This window comes from Bubalus kerabau, chromosome 3, assembly GCF_029407905.1.
Source record: "Bubalus kerabau isolate K-KA32 ecotype Philippines breed swamp buffalo chromosome 3, PCC_UOA_SB_1v2, whole genome shotgun sequence".
Taxonomy (NCBI): Eukaryota; Metazoa; Chordata; class Mammalia; order Artiodactyla; family Bovidae; genus Bubalus; species Bubalus kerabau.
In genome coordinates, this window is record NC_073626.1 from 24,113,754 (window position 1) to 24,131,772 (window position 18,019).

The 18,019-nt window shown below is 44.0% G+C and overlaps 1 protein-coding gene and 1 pseudogene across 4 annotated transcripts in view; one reads left to right on the top strand and one right to left on the bottom strand.

Moving 5' to 3' along the window:
* Positions 1-960: 960 nt before the first annotated feature.
* The window catches only part of LOC129645688 (BOLA class I histocompatibility antigen, alpha chain BL3-7-like), a 38,320-nt gene continuing 21,261 nt past the window's right edge, over positions 961-18,019 (bottom strand). For 2 of the 4 annotated variants that reach the window (XM_055571004.1, XM_055571007.1), the window contains exons 2-8: positions 10,641-10,937; positions 8,399-8,674; positions 7,304-7,579; positions 7,092-7,187; positions 6,641-6,691; positions 6,242-6,280; positions 961-5,737 (exon numbers count right to left, since the gene is read on the bottom strand). In XM_055571004.1, coding sequence (XP_055426979.1) covers positions 6,276-6,280; positions 6,641-6,691; positions 7,092-7,187; positions 7,304-7,579; positions 8,399-8,674; positions 10,641-10,937 — 1,001 coding nt within the window. In that variant the 3' untranslated portion in view covers positions 961-5,737; positions 6,242-6,275. Of the gene's footprint in view, positions 5,738-6,241; positions 6,281-6,640; positions 6,692-7,091; positions 7,188-7,303; positions 7,580-8,398; positions 8,675-10,640; positions 10,938-13,779; positions 14,398-18,019 lie in introns of those variants that run through there. The other 2 variants (XM_055571005.1, XM_055571006.1) reach the window with 2 other exon arrangements.
* Positions 14,716-15,352, top strand: LOC129645690 (mitochondrial import receptor subunit TOM20 homolog; annotated as a pseudogene).

Sequence of the window (18,019 nt, forward strand, 5' to 3'; positions counted from 1 at the left end):
GGAGGAGCCCTAAGAGAGCCTAGCAGTCCCAGTGAGTTAAGGGGACAGAGTTGAGAATTGCAGAGACCAGGATGTTAGAATTAGCAGAAAGTGACAATAAAAGTTACTATAGATTATTATAGGACTTCCCTGGTGGTCCAGTGGTTAAGACTCTGCCTTCCAATGCAGGGGCCATGGGTTTGATCCCTTGTCAGGGAACTAAGATCCCATACATTGCACAGTGCAGTCAATTAAAAAAAATTACTATAAATGTATTCCTTATGTTCAAAAAGTTATACCAGAGACATGAAATATGTTTAAAAGATCACAATTAAAAGTCTAGAGATGAAAATGTCTGAGATAAAATACACTGGATGTGTATTGGTAGACTGGTAGATTATGTTAGATGTGTAATGGTAGATTTGACATTGCAGAAGAAAAAATCAGTGACCTTGAAGACATAAACATAGAAACTTCCCAAAATTATATGAAGTAATAATTATTAAAGTGTATTATTAAGTTTGGAACATACGTTCAAGCAACATTATTCATAACAACCAAAACATAGAAATAACCTAAATGTCTATGAACACATGAATGAATAAATAAATAAAAGGTGATATGTCCACATAATGCAATATTATTTGACCATGGAAAGGAATGAAGTACTGATTCATGCTACAAGGGGGATGAACTTTTAAAGTATTTTGCTTTGTGAAGGAAGTCAGTCACCAAAGACTGACATTGTATTATTCCATTTATCTAATGGGTCCGTTTCTTCGAAGAGTCAGACACGACATGGTGACTGAACAACAATGGGTCCTTAATAAGTGAATCTATAAAGACAGAAAGAAGATTTGTAGTTGCCTAGGGCTCAGGGAATGCTGGGCAGAAATGGGGATGACTGCTGAGAAATAATGGATGTGTGGTGATGAAAATGTTTTTGAAAATGTTTTTCAAACATTTGTGATGTTTGAATGTTCTAAAATTGATGTGTGGTATTTGTTGCATTAGCTCTATGAACATAGTGAAAACTACTGAGTTTAAATGATTGAATAATATATGTGAATTATATCTAAAAGAAACTGTTCTAATGAAAGTGATGGCTCAATTAAATGAAATACAAATGCCAGAACTGCCATGGCAGTTTGTAGAAAGAAAGATGAAAAGGTTCAGAGAAGGGGGCATGCTAGTCTGAATCTACGCTATAGAACTGGAAAACACACAGGTGACTGTTTCCTTGGAGAGACCCAAAGGATACTGTTTATCAGGCAATAAGGAATGCACACTTAAGGGGAGTATCAAGCTCATTGTGTCTGTCCTTGGCGAGCTGGGGCTGACTCTAGGAGATAATATCACAGAACTTAGCATTAATGTCTCCTTAGCATTAGTGGGGATAATAAGATCCCAGAAGCCAGAGGACAGGTGACAGCAAGTAAGAAACCAAGTGAGCAGAATCGTCAAAATAGCCATCATTGTCAGAATTGAAACCAGAGAAATTCTGACTGTGAGGAATTTTGGAAATGGGTAACAGACCATTATACTCCTTGGGGCAAGATAGAAGGGCAGCTTACAAGAGTGTTGCCTAATATTTGAACCAGTAGAAGAATGACAAATAAGCTGAAGGCTGAGATAAACGGCCTCAATAGAAAGTTATGATTCCTTGACCAGTTTCCAGATCTGAGCCAGATCTCAGACCCAGAATCCATTAATTAGATAGTTTCTGTAACACTATAGCAGGTGTGGTACATTAGTAATTCCCCAAGTCCTTCACTAAAGGAATCAACGGCCACAATACACTGAAAAAAGAAAACGCCCAGATCTTTGCTAGGCTTATTAGACACAGAGTCCAGTTTGACACTCTTAGAGAACCAAAGCACCGCCATGGACTCCCATTAGAAGAGAGGTATGAGGACTCAATGGACTTGAGTTTGAGTGAACTCCAGGAGTTAGTGATGGACAGGGAGGCCTGGCGTGCTGTGATTCATGGGGTCCCAAAGAGTCGGACACGACTGAGCGACTGAACTGAACTGAACTGACTGATACGAGGACCAGGAAACAGTTTGTGTCCTGTCTCAGGTCCACCCATGTCTCAGTGGATTCTCTGTGTCCACACACACACACACACCCCTCCCCCCGCGTTATTATTTCCCCAGTTTCCAAATGCGCCATTGGAATGGCCATGTTTAACAATTGCTGGAACCTCACATTTGTTTAACCTGTGCAATAAAAGCTTGGTGATAATATAGGCCAAGTGGAAGCCCATGAAATAGCCTTTGAACCTTAGCCAGGATAGAAAATTAAAACAATTTTATATCTCAAGGGTAATGAAAGCGCTTAATACCTCTCTTGAATACATAAGGGATGTGGGGTGGAGTGTGGTCCAAACATACTACAAACAGTGAATTTGCCAGTCTGGTTCCAGCAAAAATTGGATGGATCATGGTAGATGACAGTGAACTTCTAAGAACTTAACTCGAATTAGCTTAATTGCAGCAGATATGCCAAATGTGATTTTTTAAATTAATTTATTTTTTACTGCACTGCTGGGCTTTTCTCTAGTTGCGCCAAGCAGGGCTTACTCTCCATTTGTTGTGCGCGGGCTCCTCATTGAGCGGGTTTCTCTTGTTTCAGAACACAGGCTCTAGGGGGCGCAGGCTCAGTAGTTTTGGAGCATAGGCTTAGCTGCTCTGCACATGTGGGATCTTCCTGGACCAGAGATGGAACCCACGTCCCCTGCATTGGCAGGTGGGCTCTTAACCACTGGACCACCAGAGAAATCCTGCAATTGATTATACTGTTACTCTTCCATCCTGGAAATATAACGGATTGATCTTGATCTGGGCTGACTTGTATTCCAGGTAGGATTCTTTCTGCCCTTGCTTCCCACAGAGCATCACTCAGAACTATTATCCAAGGGCTCACATAGTAATGTAAGTATAGATGTTATACTTCTAGTCATTGGAGCTGAGCGATGGAAAGAACACTAAATTCTACTGGGCCCCCATTAAAAATAACAATATTTGCCTTTTTGGAGGTTCTAGCAAGGGAGTGCAGCTACTCATAATATCCTTGACCAAAGACCAGCCCTCTTCTATCAGGGACGGTCATCCTGTTTGGCCATGCATGCAGCTTCGAGAGGGATACACATGGAGCAATGAGGGGGGAAGGGGACTCCTGCCTAACCAGCCAGATCAGCTGAATCAACCCTGGCGATAAACGAGGTGACAGATGTTGGAACTGGATTGCCCTCACATCCAAAATAATATCAATATTCACATTATTGTGGTAGGACTCTTTCAGTCACAAGTTAACAGTTTTAGCAGAAGAGATTAAATGTGTTGATTTACCTGAGAGGGCAAGGATGGGGCTGACTTGAGACATGACTGGATCCAGGGACTCCAACTTGTCGTCAGATCTCTTTCTCTCTGTTCTTAGGGAAAGTACCCAAGGTCGTCTCTAACCTGCTTCACACTGCCCCGCTTAAACAACTTAAGCAAAAAGATAAATCTCTTTCTCACTGTGTCCATACATAAAGGACCAGAGACAGTTATCCTTGGACCAATCCCTGTTGCTAGGCAGATGTGGTATAATGTGGTTACACCCTGATTGGTCAGGTCTGGGTCATGTGCATCCCTTGGTACATAATAATACTTTCTAAGTTATTTAAGGTCATACTGATTATTAAACCATGTCACTATTAAATAAAAATACCCTTGAGAATTCTTTGATCCATGAGAAAAATGAGAGAACATTAACTATTAACAAAGTTAGCTTTCTTTTCATTTCTTTACCTTTAGTTTCTAGCTAACAACATTTGACTCTTTTCATCACAAAAGTACTGGGTGGTAAATGGACAGACTCTTGGGTCTCCTGCATTGGCAGGCAGATTCTTTGCCACTGAGCCACTTGCACAGCCTGAAAGTCTGGGTGTCCTCTTTCTCACAACTCAAGACTTAATCCTTTAGGAAATGCTGTAAAGTCCATCTTTAGATATATCCAGTTCTAGTTACTCTGTAATATTTTTCCCTGCCCACATGTGATACAACCACCAACATTTCCAACCTGGACACTGCACTATTTCTACAGTCTCTACTACCGCCTCGTTCACTCTTCACTTCTCAGCTCTGTCCCCAGCACAGCAGCCAGACTGATGCTTCTAAATAGAAGTCACACCGGTCCCTCTTCTCCCAAAACTGTCTCGGAGTGCTACGTCTTCCTCAGAAAAAAGTCAATCCAATATTCTCAAAGCCACATGATCTGCGCACACATGAGACCTCATCTCAGTTCTTCGCTCCACCAGCCACACCTGCGTCCTCTTCACTCTTCCTTGAACACAGATGCTCTCCTGCCCTTGTGCATTTTCAATGAAGCACCTCTGCCTGGACAGAACTTCGCCCAGACCTCCTTGTGTGCATTCCCTCATGTCCTTCACATCTTCACTCAGAAGTCACCTTCTCAATGAGGTCCACTGACCACCCTAGTAACACAGCCACCTTCCCTGTCCCCACACACTCATACTCTGGGTCACCTTCCTCAGAGCACTCACCACCTCGAAGGGAAAACACTCCCTCACTTACTAGGCTCATAATGCACACTCTGCCTCTTCTCACTAGAACAAGCTCCACAGGCCAATAACTTTGCCTGACTTTGGTTTTCTGAAATTTCTTAGATGCAAAAATAATGTGTGATGTATCTGACACAACACATAGATCAGGTGAATGAATGATAAGTGGACAGCACCTCTGTATTCTGTTGGGCTCTGTGCAACCTCATGGACTGTAACCCACCAGGCTCCTCTGTCCATGGGATTTTCCAGGCAAGAATACTGGGGAGTGGGTTGCCATTTCCTTCTCCAAGGGATCTTCGTGACCCAGGGATCAAACCCGGGTCTCCTGCATTGTGGGCAGACTCCGTACCATCTGAGTCACCAGGGAAGTCCATATTCTAAAGGCAGTATCTTTATTAACGTAGCCAGGGCCACATGCTGTCTTGCGGCAGCTACAGCACAACGTTTACTCTGACTGGTGTCAGTGCTGCCTTGCTTTTCTCACAAGTGCTGCTCTCCCTCCCTCCCCCAGCAACCCTCCTGCACACCACAGCACACAAACTCATGTCCCACTCGAGAAAGCGATGGTCCTTGACCTATGGGTCCTATTTCCCAAACCACGGCAAATCTAAATTAGACTCAGCTTTATAAACCCATGAGTCTGGATTTGAGCCACCACTAGCACTTCTAGAGCTAAGAGCACAGAAAACAGCCCTGGAAGAGGGGTAAGAGCTGGATGACTCATTTCTTTAGACCACAGACACTACAGTGAGCAGGGGCCCCCTGAGCCTTGTGGGGACAATGACAGGCAAAAATTACTCCTGCTCCTGTAGCGATGGGGGACACCTAGAGGAAATTAAGACTAGAATCCATATGCAAGAGCAAGAAGAGTAAGGCTCTATAGAAATAAAGAAGAAAAAAAAAATCAACACCTAAAAGATGAGGACTGAGGACCAGACCCAGTCCTGAGCCCTGGTTGACCCGGCCACATAAGGTCCTCACTGGCCACAGTCCAGAAGACAAGACAAGGTTCAGGTGATGTCTCAGCCCTTGTGATCACGGGTCCTGGTGAGACAAGGTTCTACTGAAGAGACAAGGACAAAGGAGTTGAATGATGAGAACAGCAGCGACCATATCAAAGTCCATGATGCTCTGACTGGGCCCAGGCCCCGTCCACACTCAGCTCCTCACAGCCTTCTCCTGCCCCACCTGCAACAGAGTCAGCATAGCAAACACTTAGATTTTAAAAGGTTCTCAGCACTTCCAATCATTTCTCGCACAATTTAAGAATCTTCCTAGCCTTTAATTAACCCACCAACCCCACCTCATGACAAGAATCAGAAAAAACAAATTCAGGACTCCCCTGGTGGTCCAGTGGTTAAGAATCCGCCTGCCAATGCAGAAGACACAGGTTCGATCCCCGCCCCGGGAAGATTCCACACGCAGTGGAGCAATTCAGTCTATGCGCCACTACTGCTGAACAGAAGCCATTGTAACGAGAAGCCCCTGCGCCACAACTAGAGAAAGCCAGCGGCAGCAACAAAGACTCAGGGCCAAAAATAGATAAGTAAATAGAAAAAATGAATTCATATCCAGATTCCTACTTTCAATAAGGAGTAAGAAGTTGCAACTCAGTGTAACATGGAGTTAAGACAAGGATAGAGACTGCCCAGCCCCACCTCGTCACAAAGGAGGGTGGGGGCATAAACAAACCTTGTATCACTCAGTTCCAGACAAAGCCGTTCTCTTAGACTGTGAAAGAAAATAATCATGAACAAATTCAGGTCAGTCATCACAAAAGGTCATTCCCAACAGCCCCCCATGTTCTCAAACGTCTCATCAAAGAATCTCCATCACCCAGTGTGTCCCCTCTGCCCCAAGTTCTCTCCCACGGTGGGTCCCGTAAGAGCCTCACTTTTAGGATCAGTGAGAGCATCAGAGCCCAGAGCACTGTTGCTGCCTGGGGGAGAACAATCCAGAACCTGGCGGAAGTCCAGAGATGGGGCTAAAGAAGGAATCACGGGGTGGGTGAGCTCCCCCATTGGCTCCCATCTGCACTATTCCAAGGGTCTCAGGGTTTGCCACCAGACCCTACCTATGCTTGGTACTTACTTGCAGTCTGAAAGTAGGTTCTATTTTTTCCATTTGTAGACTGATAATATCCTGTGAGAAGCCAGGCAGAAGACAGGTCATGAGCCACTAAAGAAACCACCTAGTCCCACACCCCAGGGAAGTTTCCCAAACTGTGACTGAAAACCCAGGGCGGGACCAAAACCATGAAGAAAGTAGGTATGCAGGGCCTGAACCAACCACCTGCCCAGAGGCCTGTCCTCACAGTGACCTTCCCTGACCTTCAATGTCCCCATCACCAGATTCATCACGTTGATACTGGTCACTATTTTCACATGTGCCTCACAAAGAATAAGTGCAAGCAAAAAGCCCCAGACTTACCAAGCACAAGTGTGTGGAGGTTACTTTCCAGTAACGAGGCAGGCAAACTTCTACCTGGGCTTGAAACCCCCAGTGAGACAAGAAAACTCAGATCCCTCCCTCCCTTCCCTACCTGAGAGCTTCTTTATCCAGATCACAGCTCTAGTGACCACGAGGAGAACCAGGACAACAATGATGCCTGTGATGGGGACGGAGGTCTTCAGAGGTTCTGTGGAAGAAAGGAAAGGGGCCCTGACCTCAGGCATGAATCCTAACCTTGCTGAAGTTCTCCTGAAGGCTCCTGATTACCTGATAATAAGGTTGACCATCCATCCCCCTCCTTACCCCATCTCAGGGTGAGGGGCTCCTGAAGCCCCTCGTGCTGCACACGGCACGTGTATCTCTGCTCCTCTCCAGAACGCACCACCAGGGCCGCCCACTTCTGGAAGGTTCCGTCTCCTGAAGGCCTGGTCTCCACAAGCTCCATGTCCTGCGTCTGGTCCTCTCCCTCACGTTGCCAGGTCAGTGAGATCTCCTCAGGGTAGAAGCCTAGGGCCCAGCACCTCAGGGTGACCTCACGGTCAGAGATGCGGTGATGAGTCATGTGTGTTTTGGGAGGCTCTGTGGTACACAAAGCAGGGAGGGCACAGGCCAGGTTTGTTGAGTAGCATCGACTCCAAAGACCAAGCCACCACAACTCCTGATGGCTCATCTGCCAACCAGTGGGAGAAAGGGAACTTCCTCTATCTGAGGGTAGAGGGACCCACAGTAAGCTGAGCCAGCTTCAAGTCAAGGGTGTGGGAACTCAGTCTAACGTTATCCTCCAGGATAAGAACCCCTTCAAAGGCTCTCGACTCGTTTATCAAGTCTTTGGTCAATGTTTTCTAGATACAGGTGTGTATCTAGTGGGAAAGTGCCAAAAGGATGAGAAATCTTCAAGACTCTATGAAGCAGCTCTGTGTCCTCCTGAGAGTAGTTTCCTTGGCACTAATAAGAATGAGTGGCTCAGGGAACCTCCCTGGTGGTCCAATGGTTAAGACTCCATACTTCCACTGCAGGGGGTTTGGGTTCAATTCCTGGTCAGGGAAGTAAGATTCCACATACCGTGAGGTGTGGTTAAAAAACAGAAACAAAAATCCAACATTGTGAATCAACTATACTTCAGCAAAATAAATTTTAAAAAAATTAAAAAATAAAGAATGGGTGGATCAGATGGCACTGCCCAGGAGACTCAAGATAGGAAGTCCCCCCACCCCACATCTGTGGCTTGTAGGGAAGTCATCATCAGCACATTGGCCCTAGCCGTCCCATGTTAAATATCTCACACCCCTGTGCTGGGTCAGTTCTGGAGGAGACACCCTCACCCACACTCTGCAGAGAAAATGGCCCAAGCCGGGGATGGGGGAAGGGCTGAAAGGGTGGGCTGTGGGAAGTCATTACCAGTGCGGTTCAAGCTCTCCCCTCCAAACTTCAAGTATCTCCGCAACCACAGGATGCATTCCTTCTCCAAGTAGTTCCTGTCTCTCTCTATGAAGTTCCCACCGGCCTCCCATTTTTGTTTGGTGTACTGAGCAACGAATGTGGCTGCTGTGTATTGCAGAGGGTCCATATGCAAGCTCAGGTAGTCCTCACCATCATAGCCATACTGCCAGTGCCACGCAGTCCTGCCATCCTCCAGGAGCTCACAGCCGTAGGTGAACTGGAGGGTGTGGGGGCCTGCCCAGCCCCAGGACAGTGGTGTCAGCCAGTGTCAGTTGGGCACAGTCTGCCCCCAAGGCCTCCCACCCAAGGTTCCAGCCCCCCCATACCTTCCCATCTCTTATCTTCTCCTTAGAGGACATTCAAATTCCATAGACAAACTAGTTTTGCCCTAATAACGATCTCTTTTCATTATAGTCAGTTCTGCTGTGAGGAATGGTCTATGGTTGGTTCCAGGAGGTATTGAAAAGGCCATGGATTGGGAGTTACAGATTTGAACTCTGCCATGAACTGTGTGATCTGGGCAAGTTATTCATTCTACATTTATCTTGTATAAATGGAGGGTTAGATTGTGACCTAACAGGTCTCTTCTAGGCTAACAGCCTCAGAGTCTAAGCTCAAGTTCCTGAGAACTGGACCACACTTCACAGCATTAACACAGGAGGGGACAATGTACTGAGTAGTTTTCCTTGACAGCTATGGACCAAATTTTATCCCTCCAACATTCACTATGTTGAACCCCTAACCCTTGATGTAACTATATTCGGAGATACTAGGAAGTAATTAAGTTTAAATGAAGTCATGAGAGTGGCGCCCTAATCCAACAGGGACAAGAGGGGTTAAGGAGCTCTCTCCCTCACTCCATGGGCACACACCAAGGAAAGCGAGAATGTGGCTGACTGCAAGCCAGGAAGTGAGCCCTCACCACAGAGAACCCTGCTGAATCTTGCCCTTGGACCTTCCAGTCTCTAGAACAGTCAGAAGATAAATTTCTGGTGCTTAAATCATGCGGTCTGTGGTATTTTGTCATGGTAGGCCAAGCAGACTAATATTCATACTGTTGTTGTTTAATCGCTAAGTCAGGTCACTTGCTGTTTAGTCACTAGGCTGTGTCCAACTCTTTTGCAACCACTTAGCGACTAAAGGACAACAACACGAGACACTAGAGAAAGCAAATAGCATCAACAAGTCCAAACTGCTGAAAAATTTCTCAAATGAATTTCAAAGTCAAATATGAATAAATCTGAGATCACTGCAGCCTGGGTTCAGCACACACGCTTCTAGGTTTCCACAGATTCCCAGCTCAAGTTCCTAGTCTAACAAACTTGCATACTCTAACTTTATTGTGTACCATCACTCTCTTCTTATACTGTGAGCCCTTGAAAGGCAGAGTCTACATCAGTGCCTGTAAAGTAACCATCGGATAAACCTTTGTTGAATTCATGTTCCTAGAAGGATCAACTGGTAAAAGCTGAGCAGCCTCAGTATTCAGCTTGAATTATACTTCTCACTGGCTTATGCCTTGATTGGGCTTCAAGGCCCTTTACAAACTTGTTTCAACAGACCTAAACTCTCAAGAGCCATTAACTAGAAATGATTAAATTTCAGTCCATCCCTTGAGCTAAGACAAATCCTACCCCATGACTTGCTCCACCCTAATTTCCTACTGCTTGGAACATCTTTTATGTTCTTCATAGACCTAAGTAATACATATCCACCAGGTTCTATATAAAGTTCTGCCTCATTCATGAAACTCTGACCACTGGGGTATCTCATCTATGAATCTCAGTAAACTATGGCATTCAAAGAGGTTCCTGTTTTTGACATCTCTGGGTATGCAGTGAAGGGTCAATAAACTTTTCACAGAAGTGTGAGTACCTTCCCATATGAATTATAAGCTCTTTGAAGACAAACATCAGTTTATACTTTTCTGGGTCCCCATTTCTAGCACTCAAAAGATGTTCAGCATATATCCATGACCCAATAAAACTGCTTAATTAATCTATTAATTATTAATTCTCGTCACACAGACCCTACACCATTGTGATCAGACCAGCTCAGCTTTCATTCTCAAGTGATAACTTGTACATGTTCTTCTGCCCCAGCCTGACCCTATGGGAACACTTGTCAAGAGCCTTTCACCCCTGGGGATTGGTACGAAGTGACAAGCACCACTTCCCTCTGCTTTCTCTGAGGCACCTACTTGTTTGCTTTAGTGCCAGCGCTCTGTTCAGACCATCCTCCTTGGTTTGGTTGTAATATTGCTGCACATTCCTCAGATTTAAGTTGAAAATCTTCATCCGACTTGTGAAGATCTTGGTCTCATCATCAAAGTAACTTGGCTCCTCCCTCAACCAATGAACACAAGACTTTGCCTTCATCTCTTCACTATCATAGCGAATGAAGGGCTGGTTGTCCACGAAGCCAAAAGCCATAAATGAAGAGACTCCTGGACCCGGTTCAGACACAACTGAGTAGAAATACTGCAGAGAGTGTGATCCTGAGGTGAGAACAAGCGACAGTGGGTCAGAGCGAGCTCCAGAATTTACCGTGTGAGGATCTAGGGAATGAGCGTGTGTCTAATAGGAGACATGGCCCACAACATAAAACAATGAAAAGACAATTATACTCCTCTGCATAAGTGAATATATACAGGGTAAGATTGATTTACTTTAAGGAATTAGCTGGCAAGCCCAAATCTGCAAGGCAGAGCTGCATGTTGGATACCTAAGGAAGACACGATATTGCAGCTTATGTCCAAAGGCAGTCTGAAAGTAGAATTCACTCTTCCTCAGACCTGTCTTCCCCTTAAGGCCTTCAAATGATCAGATAAGGACTACCCACATTACCAGCTAGGGCAGTAGTCCAGAACCTTTTTGGAACCAGATTCATAGAAGACAGTTTTTCCATGGCCCCATGGTGGGGGGGATGAGAGCGAAGTGCAAATTTTTAAAAACTGAAGTACAGTTGCTTTACAACATTGTGTTGGTTTCAGGTGTACAGCATAGTGATTCAGTATTCTGAAAAATTATATTCCATAACAGATTAAAGATCATGCATATAATTTCCTGTGCTGTACAACAAATCCTTGTTGCTTATCTACTTTACTTAGTTTGTATCTACTAATCCCGTATCCCTAATTTGTCCCTCCTCTGTTCTCTCCTCTTTGTAATCTCAAATTTGATTTCTATGTCTGTGAGTCTGTTTCTGTTTTATAGGTACATTCATTTGTATTATTTTTCAATTCCAAATATAAGTAATCTCAAATAGTATTTTTGTCTGACATTTCACTAAATATAATATTTTCTAGGTCTAGTCACACTGCTATAAATGGCAGTTAAAATACATACATTTTAGTTTATACATTAATTTATGAAGTTATATTGAACATAATTCCATGTTTATCTGCCAGTTGAATTCATTCTTCTGTAAATTATTCATAGCGTTTCTGTTTTTAACAGCATTGTTCTTTTTTCAGAAGAACCTCTGCACTTCTACCCCTTGACATGGGCTCCTCCTCTGATGAATAAAGTCCCTCTCACTGTGAACTGACTCTGACCCCACTCAGATCTAGACTCCATTGAGAAGCACCTACTGAGTTCAGAGGTCGTTCCTGAGGACCCAGTGGACACGCAAGCCAGCAGTCCCTGTCTGCTCTCTGCTGATCCCTACTGTGACCCTGCACCTAACAGGGGCTATGCAGGGAGCAAGGCTGTGGTTAGATGTTCGGAGACACTGAACTCCAGGGAGTGATTGTGGAGAGGGAAAACAACAAAAACAAAAGCAAAAGGAAGACACTGAGCACAAACTCCCCTTTATTCTAAGGCTCAGCCAAGCAGCCATAGCTGGATGACTTTCCATTCAGGCAGATAGGAAATGTATAAATATGGAAATGTTTACACCATAGTCCTATTAAAGCACTCACACCACTGAACGCCTGTTTCCTAAAAATTATCATTGTGCTGGAGCATTTCCTCTGTGATCTGCCGTTATTTAATTATTTTAATGACTGTATGAAGTAGCTGCTTAAATTCCATGTTAGAGGTGAGAAAACTGAAGCTTAGTAGCAAAGCTTTATTTAGAACCCATTTCTCAAAAAAAAAGAACCCATTTCTCCTCCTCTCTTGCTCATAAATAGGTAAGACTTAAAAAAATTCACCCTGCCAGATATGTTTCAGATATGTCAAGAATTTGTTTCATTTTCCATGAGTTGTTACTTGTTGGTCTGGAAACATTTTACCCAGTAATTAAGTCATGAGTCTGGCTTTCCTTCTGGCTTTCTTGGTACACTTCTAGAGTCTGGAGCGCAATAATAGCTGCTGAGAAACTGTGCTAGGAGACCTGTGGCTGGGAACAATGGTTTTGCAAATAACCTGCATGTAGGAAAATGCAAAAATTGTAGCTTAGTGGGTGGTGAGAGTTTTGCATACTGTCCCTATGGGGTTTTCCTGGATGAGCCATATTTAAACAAACACTTCAGTGAAGCCCTTTCGCCATATGAATAAAAGATGAATGTGTGTGCTACGTTATTTTCTTTCAGTTCTGTCATTAATCAAGCTTGTGATCAATTTTTTTAAAGTTATTTAAAATATTTTATCTCATCTTTTTGGATTTGTTTCTGTAAATTCGTATACTCAACATAATGTACGGCTATAATGGAATATGCACATACTTTGTAAATAAATAAACACACTCTAAATTGTAAAGAAAGATGATCTAAAACCTTGAATACCATCCATCCCAAATTTTTGCTTCTGGCTGTGCCTTTGCCCTTGCAAAGACTTCAAAAGTAAAAGCGCAAGTGTTAGTCGCTCCCTCCTGAACGACCGCATAGACTGTTCAGTTCAGTTTAGTTCAGTCGCTCAGTTGTGTCCGACTCTTTGCGACCGCGCATAGACTGTAGCCTGCCAAAATCCTGGGGGATTCTCCAGGCAAGAATACTGGAGTGGGAAACCAGGAACATCTATTCTGAGCAAGACTACAGAATTATGACTTCTGACCTGGTTCAGAGATCTGCCAACTTCTTTCTTGTTTACGCTGCTGCTGCTGCTGCTAAGTCGCTTCAGTCGTGTTCGACTCTGCGACCCCAAAGAGGGCAGCCCACCAGGCTCCTCCACCCACGGGATTCTCCAGGCAAGAATACTGGAGTAGGTTGCCATTTTTCTCCTCTTGTTTACACTAGCTGCCCTTATTGACAGAGCCCGCACAAATAAGCCAGTGACGGCCTGCACCAAGATTTTGGAAAGTCACCACTAAGCTTCCAGTGATCTGAAAAATTCCACTCTCGGCCGGTTTCAGCTTCTTCCACTCTCCCAGCCCGCCACCCCTCGCTCCCAACTCACGGGTTTGTGTCTCTGGCAGGTATGCTAGGAAGAAATGCAAGAGGACAGGGCCCCACAGCATCGCCTTGGCTGTTCCGATTGGCCCCAAGACTTCCGGGCACGGCTGTGGCACACAGCTCGGAGACCACAGGCTTCACTCGAGCTCTGGACCGCATTAGGGGTGGCGCCTTACGGGAACTGAAACCGCTTGAGAGCGCAAGAAATAGTCGCGGTGGGAGGCGGAAACTACTACAGAGCACCAGTCACTCAGCGATAAACTGGTCAGGAACACATGTGCGGAACTGAAGCTGAATTTGGAGAAAACGAAAGCCCCAGCATATGGCATCCCGCATAGCCAATGCCACAGCAAGTCAGCCAGTAGCCCAGGACAGGTCTAGATGGGACCCACCAGCTTGGACTTCAGATCCTAGCCGGGCCTCTCCGCTTCGGAGCCTTGGTTTCTTCCTCATCCAAATGCAAATAAGGTTAATCTGTATTTGGAAAACTAGGGAGAAGTTAAGAGTGACTAGCAGGACTGAAGCGACTTAGCAGCAGCAGCAGCAGCTTGGAAAAATGTAGCCATATATATGTTAAGTGGGGGAACGTGATAAACAAATAATTAAAACTGAATTGATAGCCATGTCAAAAAAAAAAAAAAAAAACAAGGAGCATTAAGGCATTCCCTGGCGGTCCAGTGGTTTGGACTAGGCGCCTTCCCTGCTGAGGACCGCGGGGCAAGGAAAAAAACAATTACGTGTTTAGGGAGGAAATCGACAATAAAGACACAAAAATAAGGTTCTCACTTGGGGCGATTTATGGTGTGAACTGCCACTCATTTAAAATGCCCCATTAGGTCCCTCGCGGCGGGCGGCGGGCGTCGGGACTGAGCCGCGCACTCGGATCCGAGGCTTCGCGGTCAACGGCTTCTTTGCGGGCCCCGCCGCAGCCGACCCGGCTCCTCGGTAGAGAGAAGATGGTGGGCCGAAACAGCGCCATCGCCGCCGGCGTTTCCGGGGCCCTTTTCATCGGTTACTGCATTTACTTCGACCGCAAGAGACGAAGTGACCCCAACTTCAAGAACAGGCTGCGAGAACGAAGAAAGAAACAGAAGCTTGCCAAGGAGAGAGCTGGGCTTTCCAAGTTACCTGACCTACTAAAGATGCTGAAGCCGTTCAGAAATTCTTTCTAGAAGAAATACAGCTTGGTGAAGAATTACTAGCTCAAGGTGAATATGAGAAGGGTGTGGACCATCTGATAAATGCGATTGCTGTGTGTGGACAGCCACAGCAGGTGCTGCAAGTGTGGCAACAAACTCTTCCACCACCAGTGTTCCAGATGCTTCTGACTAAGCTCCCAACAATTAGTCAGAGAATTGTAAGTGCTCAGAGCTTGGCTGAAGATTATGTGGAATGAGAAACAAATGTCAACATAATGATCTCAATTAAAACATATTTTTAAAATCTTAACTCAGAAGATGATCGGCTCTGGGGGAGTAAGGGCAGATAAGCTTGTTATGGACTGTCCTCCACAGTGAAGTCTACCAAAGTTAATTTTTACTTTGTGTAGATCCATTTGTCTGTTTTATTTATTTTTCCCAGTGAAAAGTGTATTTTGATAGCTTTTCATTTTATAAATACACTACGAATTACTGAAATATGCATTTTGTTTATTCTTAAAATGTGTGATTAGAATGTACATATAACATCCCGTCACTCACATTAAAAATACCCGGTGCTTAGTTTTGAAAGATAGGCCCCAAAAAATGTAGAAGAAAACTGAAGAATATACTTGTTTTGCTCTACATCAGAAAGTTGGCTGGAAACTTGTGATCACAACTGAGCATTAAGAGATTATTTCTTTCCATTTAATCTCTTAAATATGTGTAATGTGCTGCTATGCTATAATAACAACTTCACCCCCTCCCTTGAAATGTTTTCTTTAAATCAATGGGTTTGATGTATTCTGGATATTTACCTCCTTGTATTTTAGATACATGTAGTTGCGGATAGCACCAGGAATTGGATGTCTATACCTTAATCTAGCTGAGTAAGCTTTACGTTAATGTCTGCCCACTTGCCTCATATATAAACTGAGGAAATGAGTGTGCTAATTCAGCTTCTAATTCCTTTGGTTCTGTGCAGCATTTTCAAATCCCTCTTTCTGACGGAAATACCTGTTTGGGTAGCCAGCCCTTGCGTTTTTTTATACTCTGAATTTCGCATGCTTGCCTGACTTAATATTTCTGGTTTTTTAAAAGGTATAACGTGTTGATTTTCACTGAAATCATGGTTCTGTCACTACTTTTGTAAATTAACCTGAAACGTAACCTTCACGGTAACTGGGACAATATGCTTGTAAAAGTGTTTGTTCCCTTTTGCTTTTATCCTCAGTGTACCTCCTTAATCCCCTACCAACCCTTATCTTGTATGAGAATAAGGTGTAACTTTGTGGCTGAAGACTTGAATGAAGATAATGGGACCTTTTATTCTCTAAATAGTGACATATTATCTGCAGCCACAGATTAAATATCAGACCTAAGAATAAAGATCCTTGATACCTAAAATAAAATAAAAAAATAAAATGTCCCATTAGTCACACTGGCAGTCCTGTTATCAGTACAAACATATATCAAATCATCATTCCTCCACGTTTAATGAATATGTTATACGTTAATTTTATCTGAAACACTGGAGGGAAAATAAAATGTTCAATTAAAATAAATCCAGCAGGATTACTGTTTAAGCCAGAAACTACTAAGAGGAATTTGGAAGGGGCGGTTCCTTCCCCTGCTCTGGAGGAAATGAGACCACCACTGAGTCAGAGTTGCCTCAGAGTAAGCTCTTTTCCATGGCTTGGCAGTTTAAGGGGAGAAGGTTCAAACCCCCACATTAGGGTTGAGGCAAGGACGTGGAGCCAAGAGAAAGATGAAAAAACAAAGTACATCGCCTTTCTATCTCCTCCTGGCTTTTTGTCATCTGGAGAGAATTTTTAAAATAAGCCAACCCTGGTTCCTCTTTATCTCTTTCCTCTCATGTTCCTGTAACATAAACAGGAACAAGCAGCACCAACTGTGCTCAGAAATCTCCTTAGCTATATAACCAGTTTCATTTCTTACAAATTCTCCAGGAGATAATTTAGCTAAGCTTTCCACTACTATCAATACTTAACAAAGATTTCCCCCTTTTCTATTTTCCAATAAGATGTTCCTCATTTTCTTCTGAACTCTCACTGGCAGAGTTCTCAAAGCCCTGGTTTCTACCAAGTCTGTTCACAGAAACGTAGGCTTTCTCCAACAGGCTTTTCTTTTGGCAGCACAGGAAGGCTTGCAGGATCTTAGTTCCCCAACCAGGGATCAAACCCAGCAGTGAAAGCACAGCCAAAAAATAAAAATGTTAGAAGTCTGTCGTGCTTCAGTCCATGGTGTCCCAGAGCTGGACACAATTGAGTGAGTGAACAACACGATATTAGTTATAGGTTTTTCATAAATGCTCTTTTATCAGGTTAAGGAAGTTCCCCCTGTGGCAGACAGACTCTAAGATGACCCCCAACGATCTTCTTCTAATAGTTATGACCTTTTATCATCCCCCACCTTGAGACTGTCTCTGGGACCTTTGAATTGTTTCTAACCAAGAGAACGTAGCAGGGACTTCTCTCATGGTCCAGTGGCGAAGACTCAGAGCTCCCAATGCAGGGGGTCTGGGTTCCACTCCTGGTCAGAGAGCTGGATCCCACATGCCACAACTAAGACCACAGGCAGCCAAATTTAAAAAAAAAAAAATTTGTTTTTTTAGAGAATATGGCAAGTGATAGGATGTCATGCCTATTATCACATGACCAGAGTCTGTTTTGCTAGTAGACTTTCTTAAGATATCCTGCTGTGCTGTCTTTGAGGAAGTAGCCATGTTGAGAGCCCCATGTGATAAGGAACTGAGGGGTGGCCGATAGGAGCTGAGGCAGCCTCCAGTCAACAACCAGTCAAGTCCCTCAGTCTTATGATATAACCACAGGGAACTGAATTCTACTGATGTCCTTAGTGAGTGTGGAGGTGGATCTTACAGTCAGTCCTCCAGATAAGAACACAACTGACATCTTAATTGAAAAAAAAAAAAAGGCTTGCAGAGACTCCAGTTAAGGTATGCTTGAAGTCCTGAGCCACAGAAATTATGAGATAACAAATGTGTGTTGATTTGGGGTGCTAGGTTTTAATCACTTATTATGTACCATAGAAAACTACGTTTAATCCATTCACATTTATTATGAG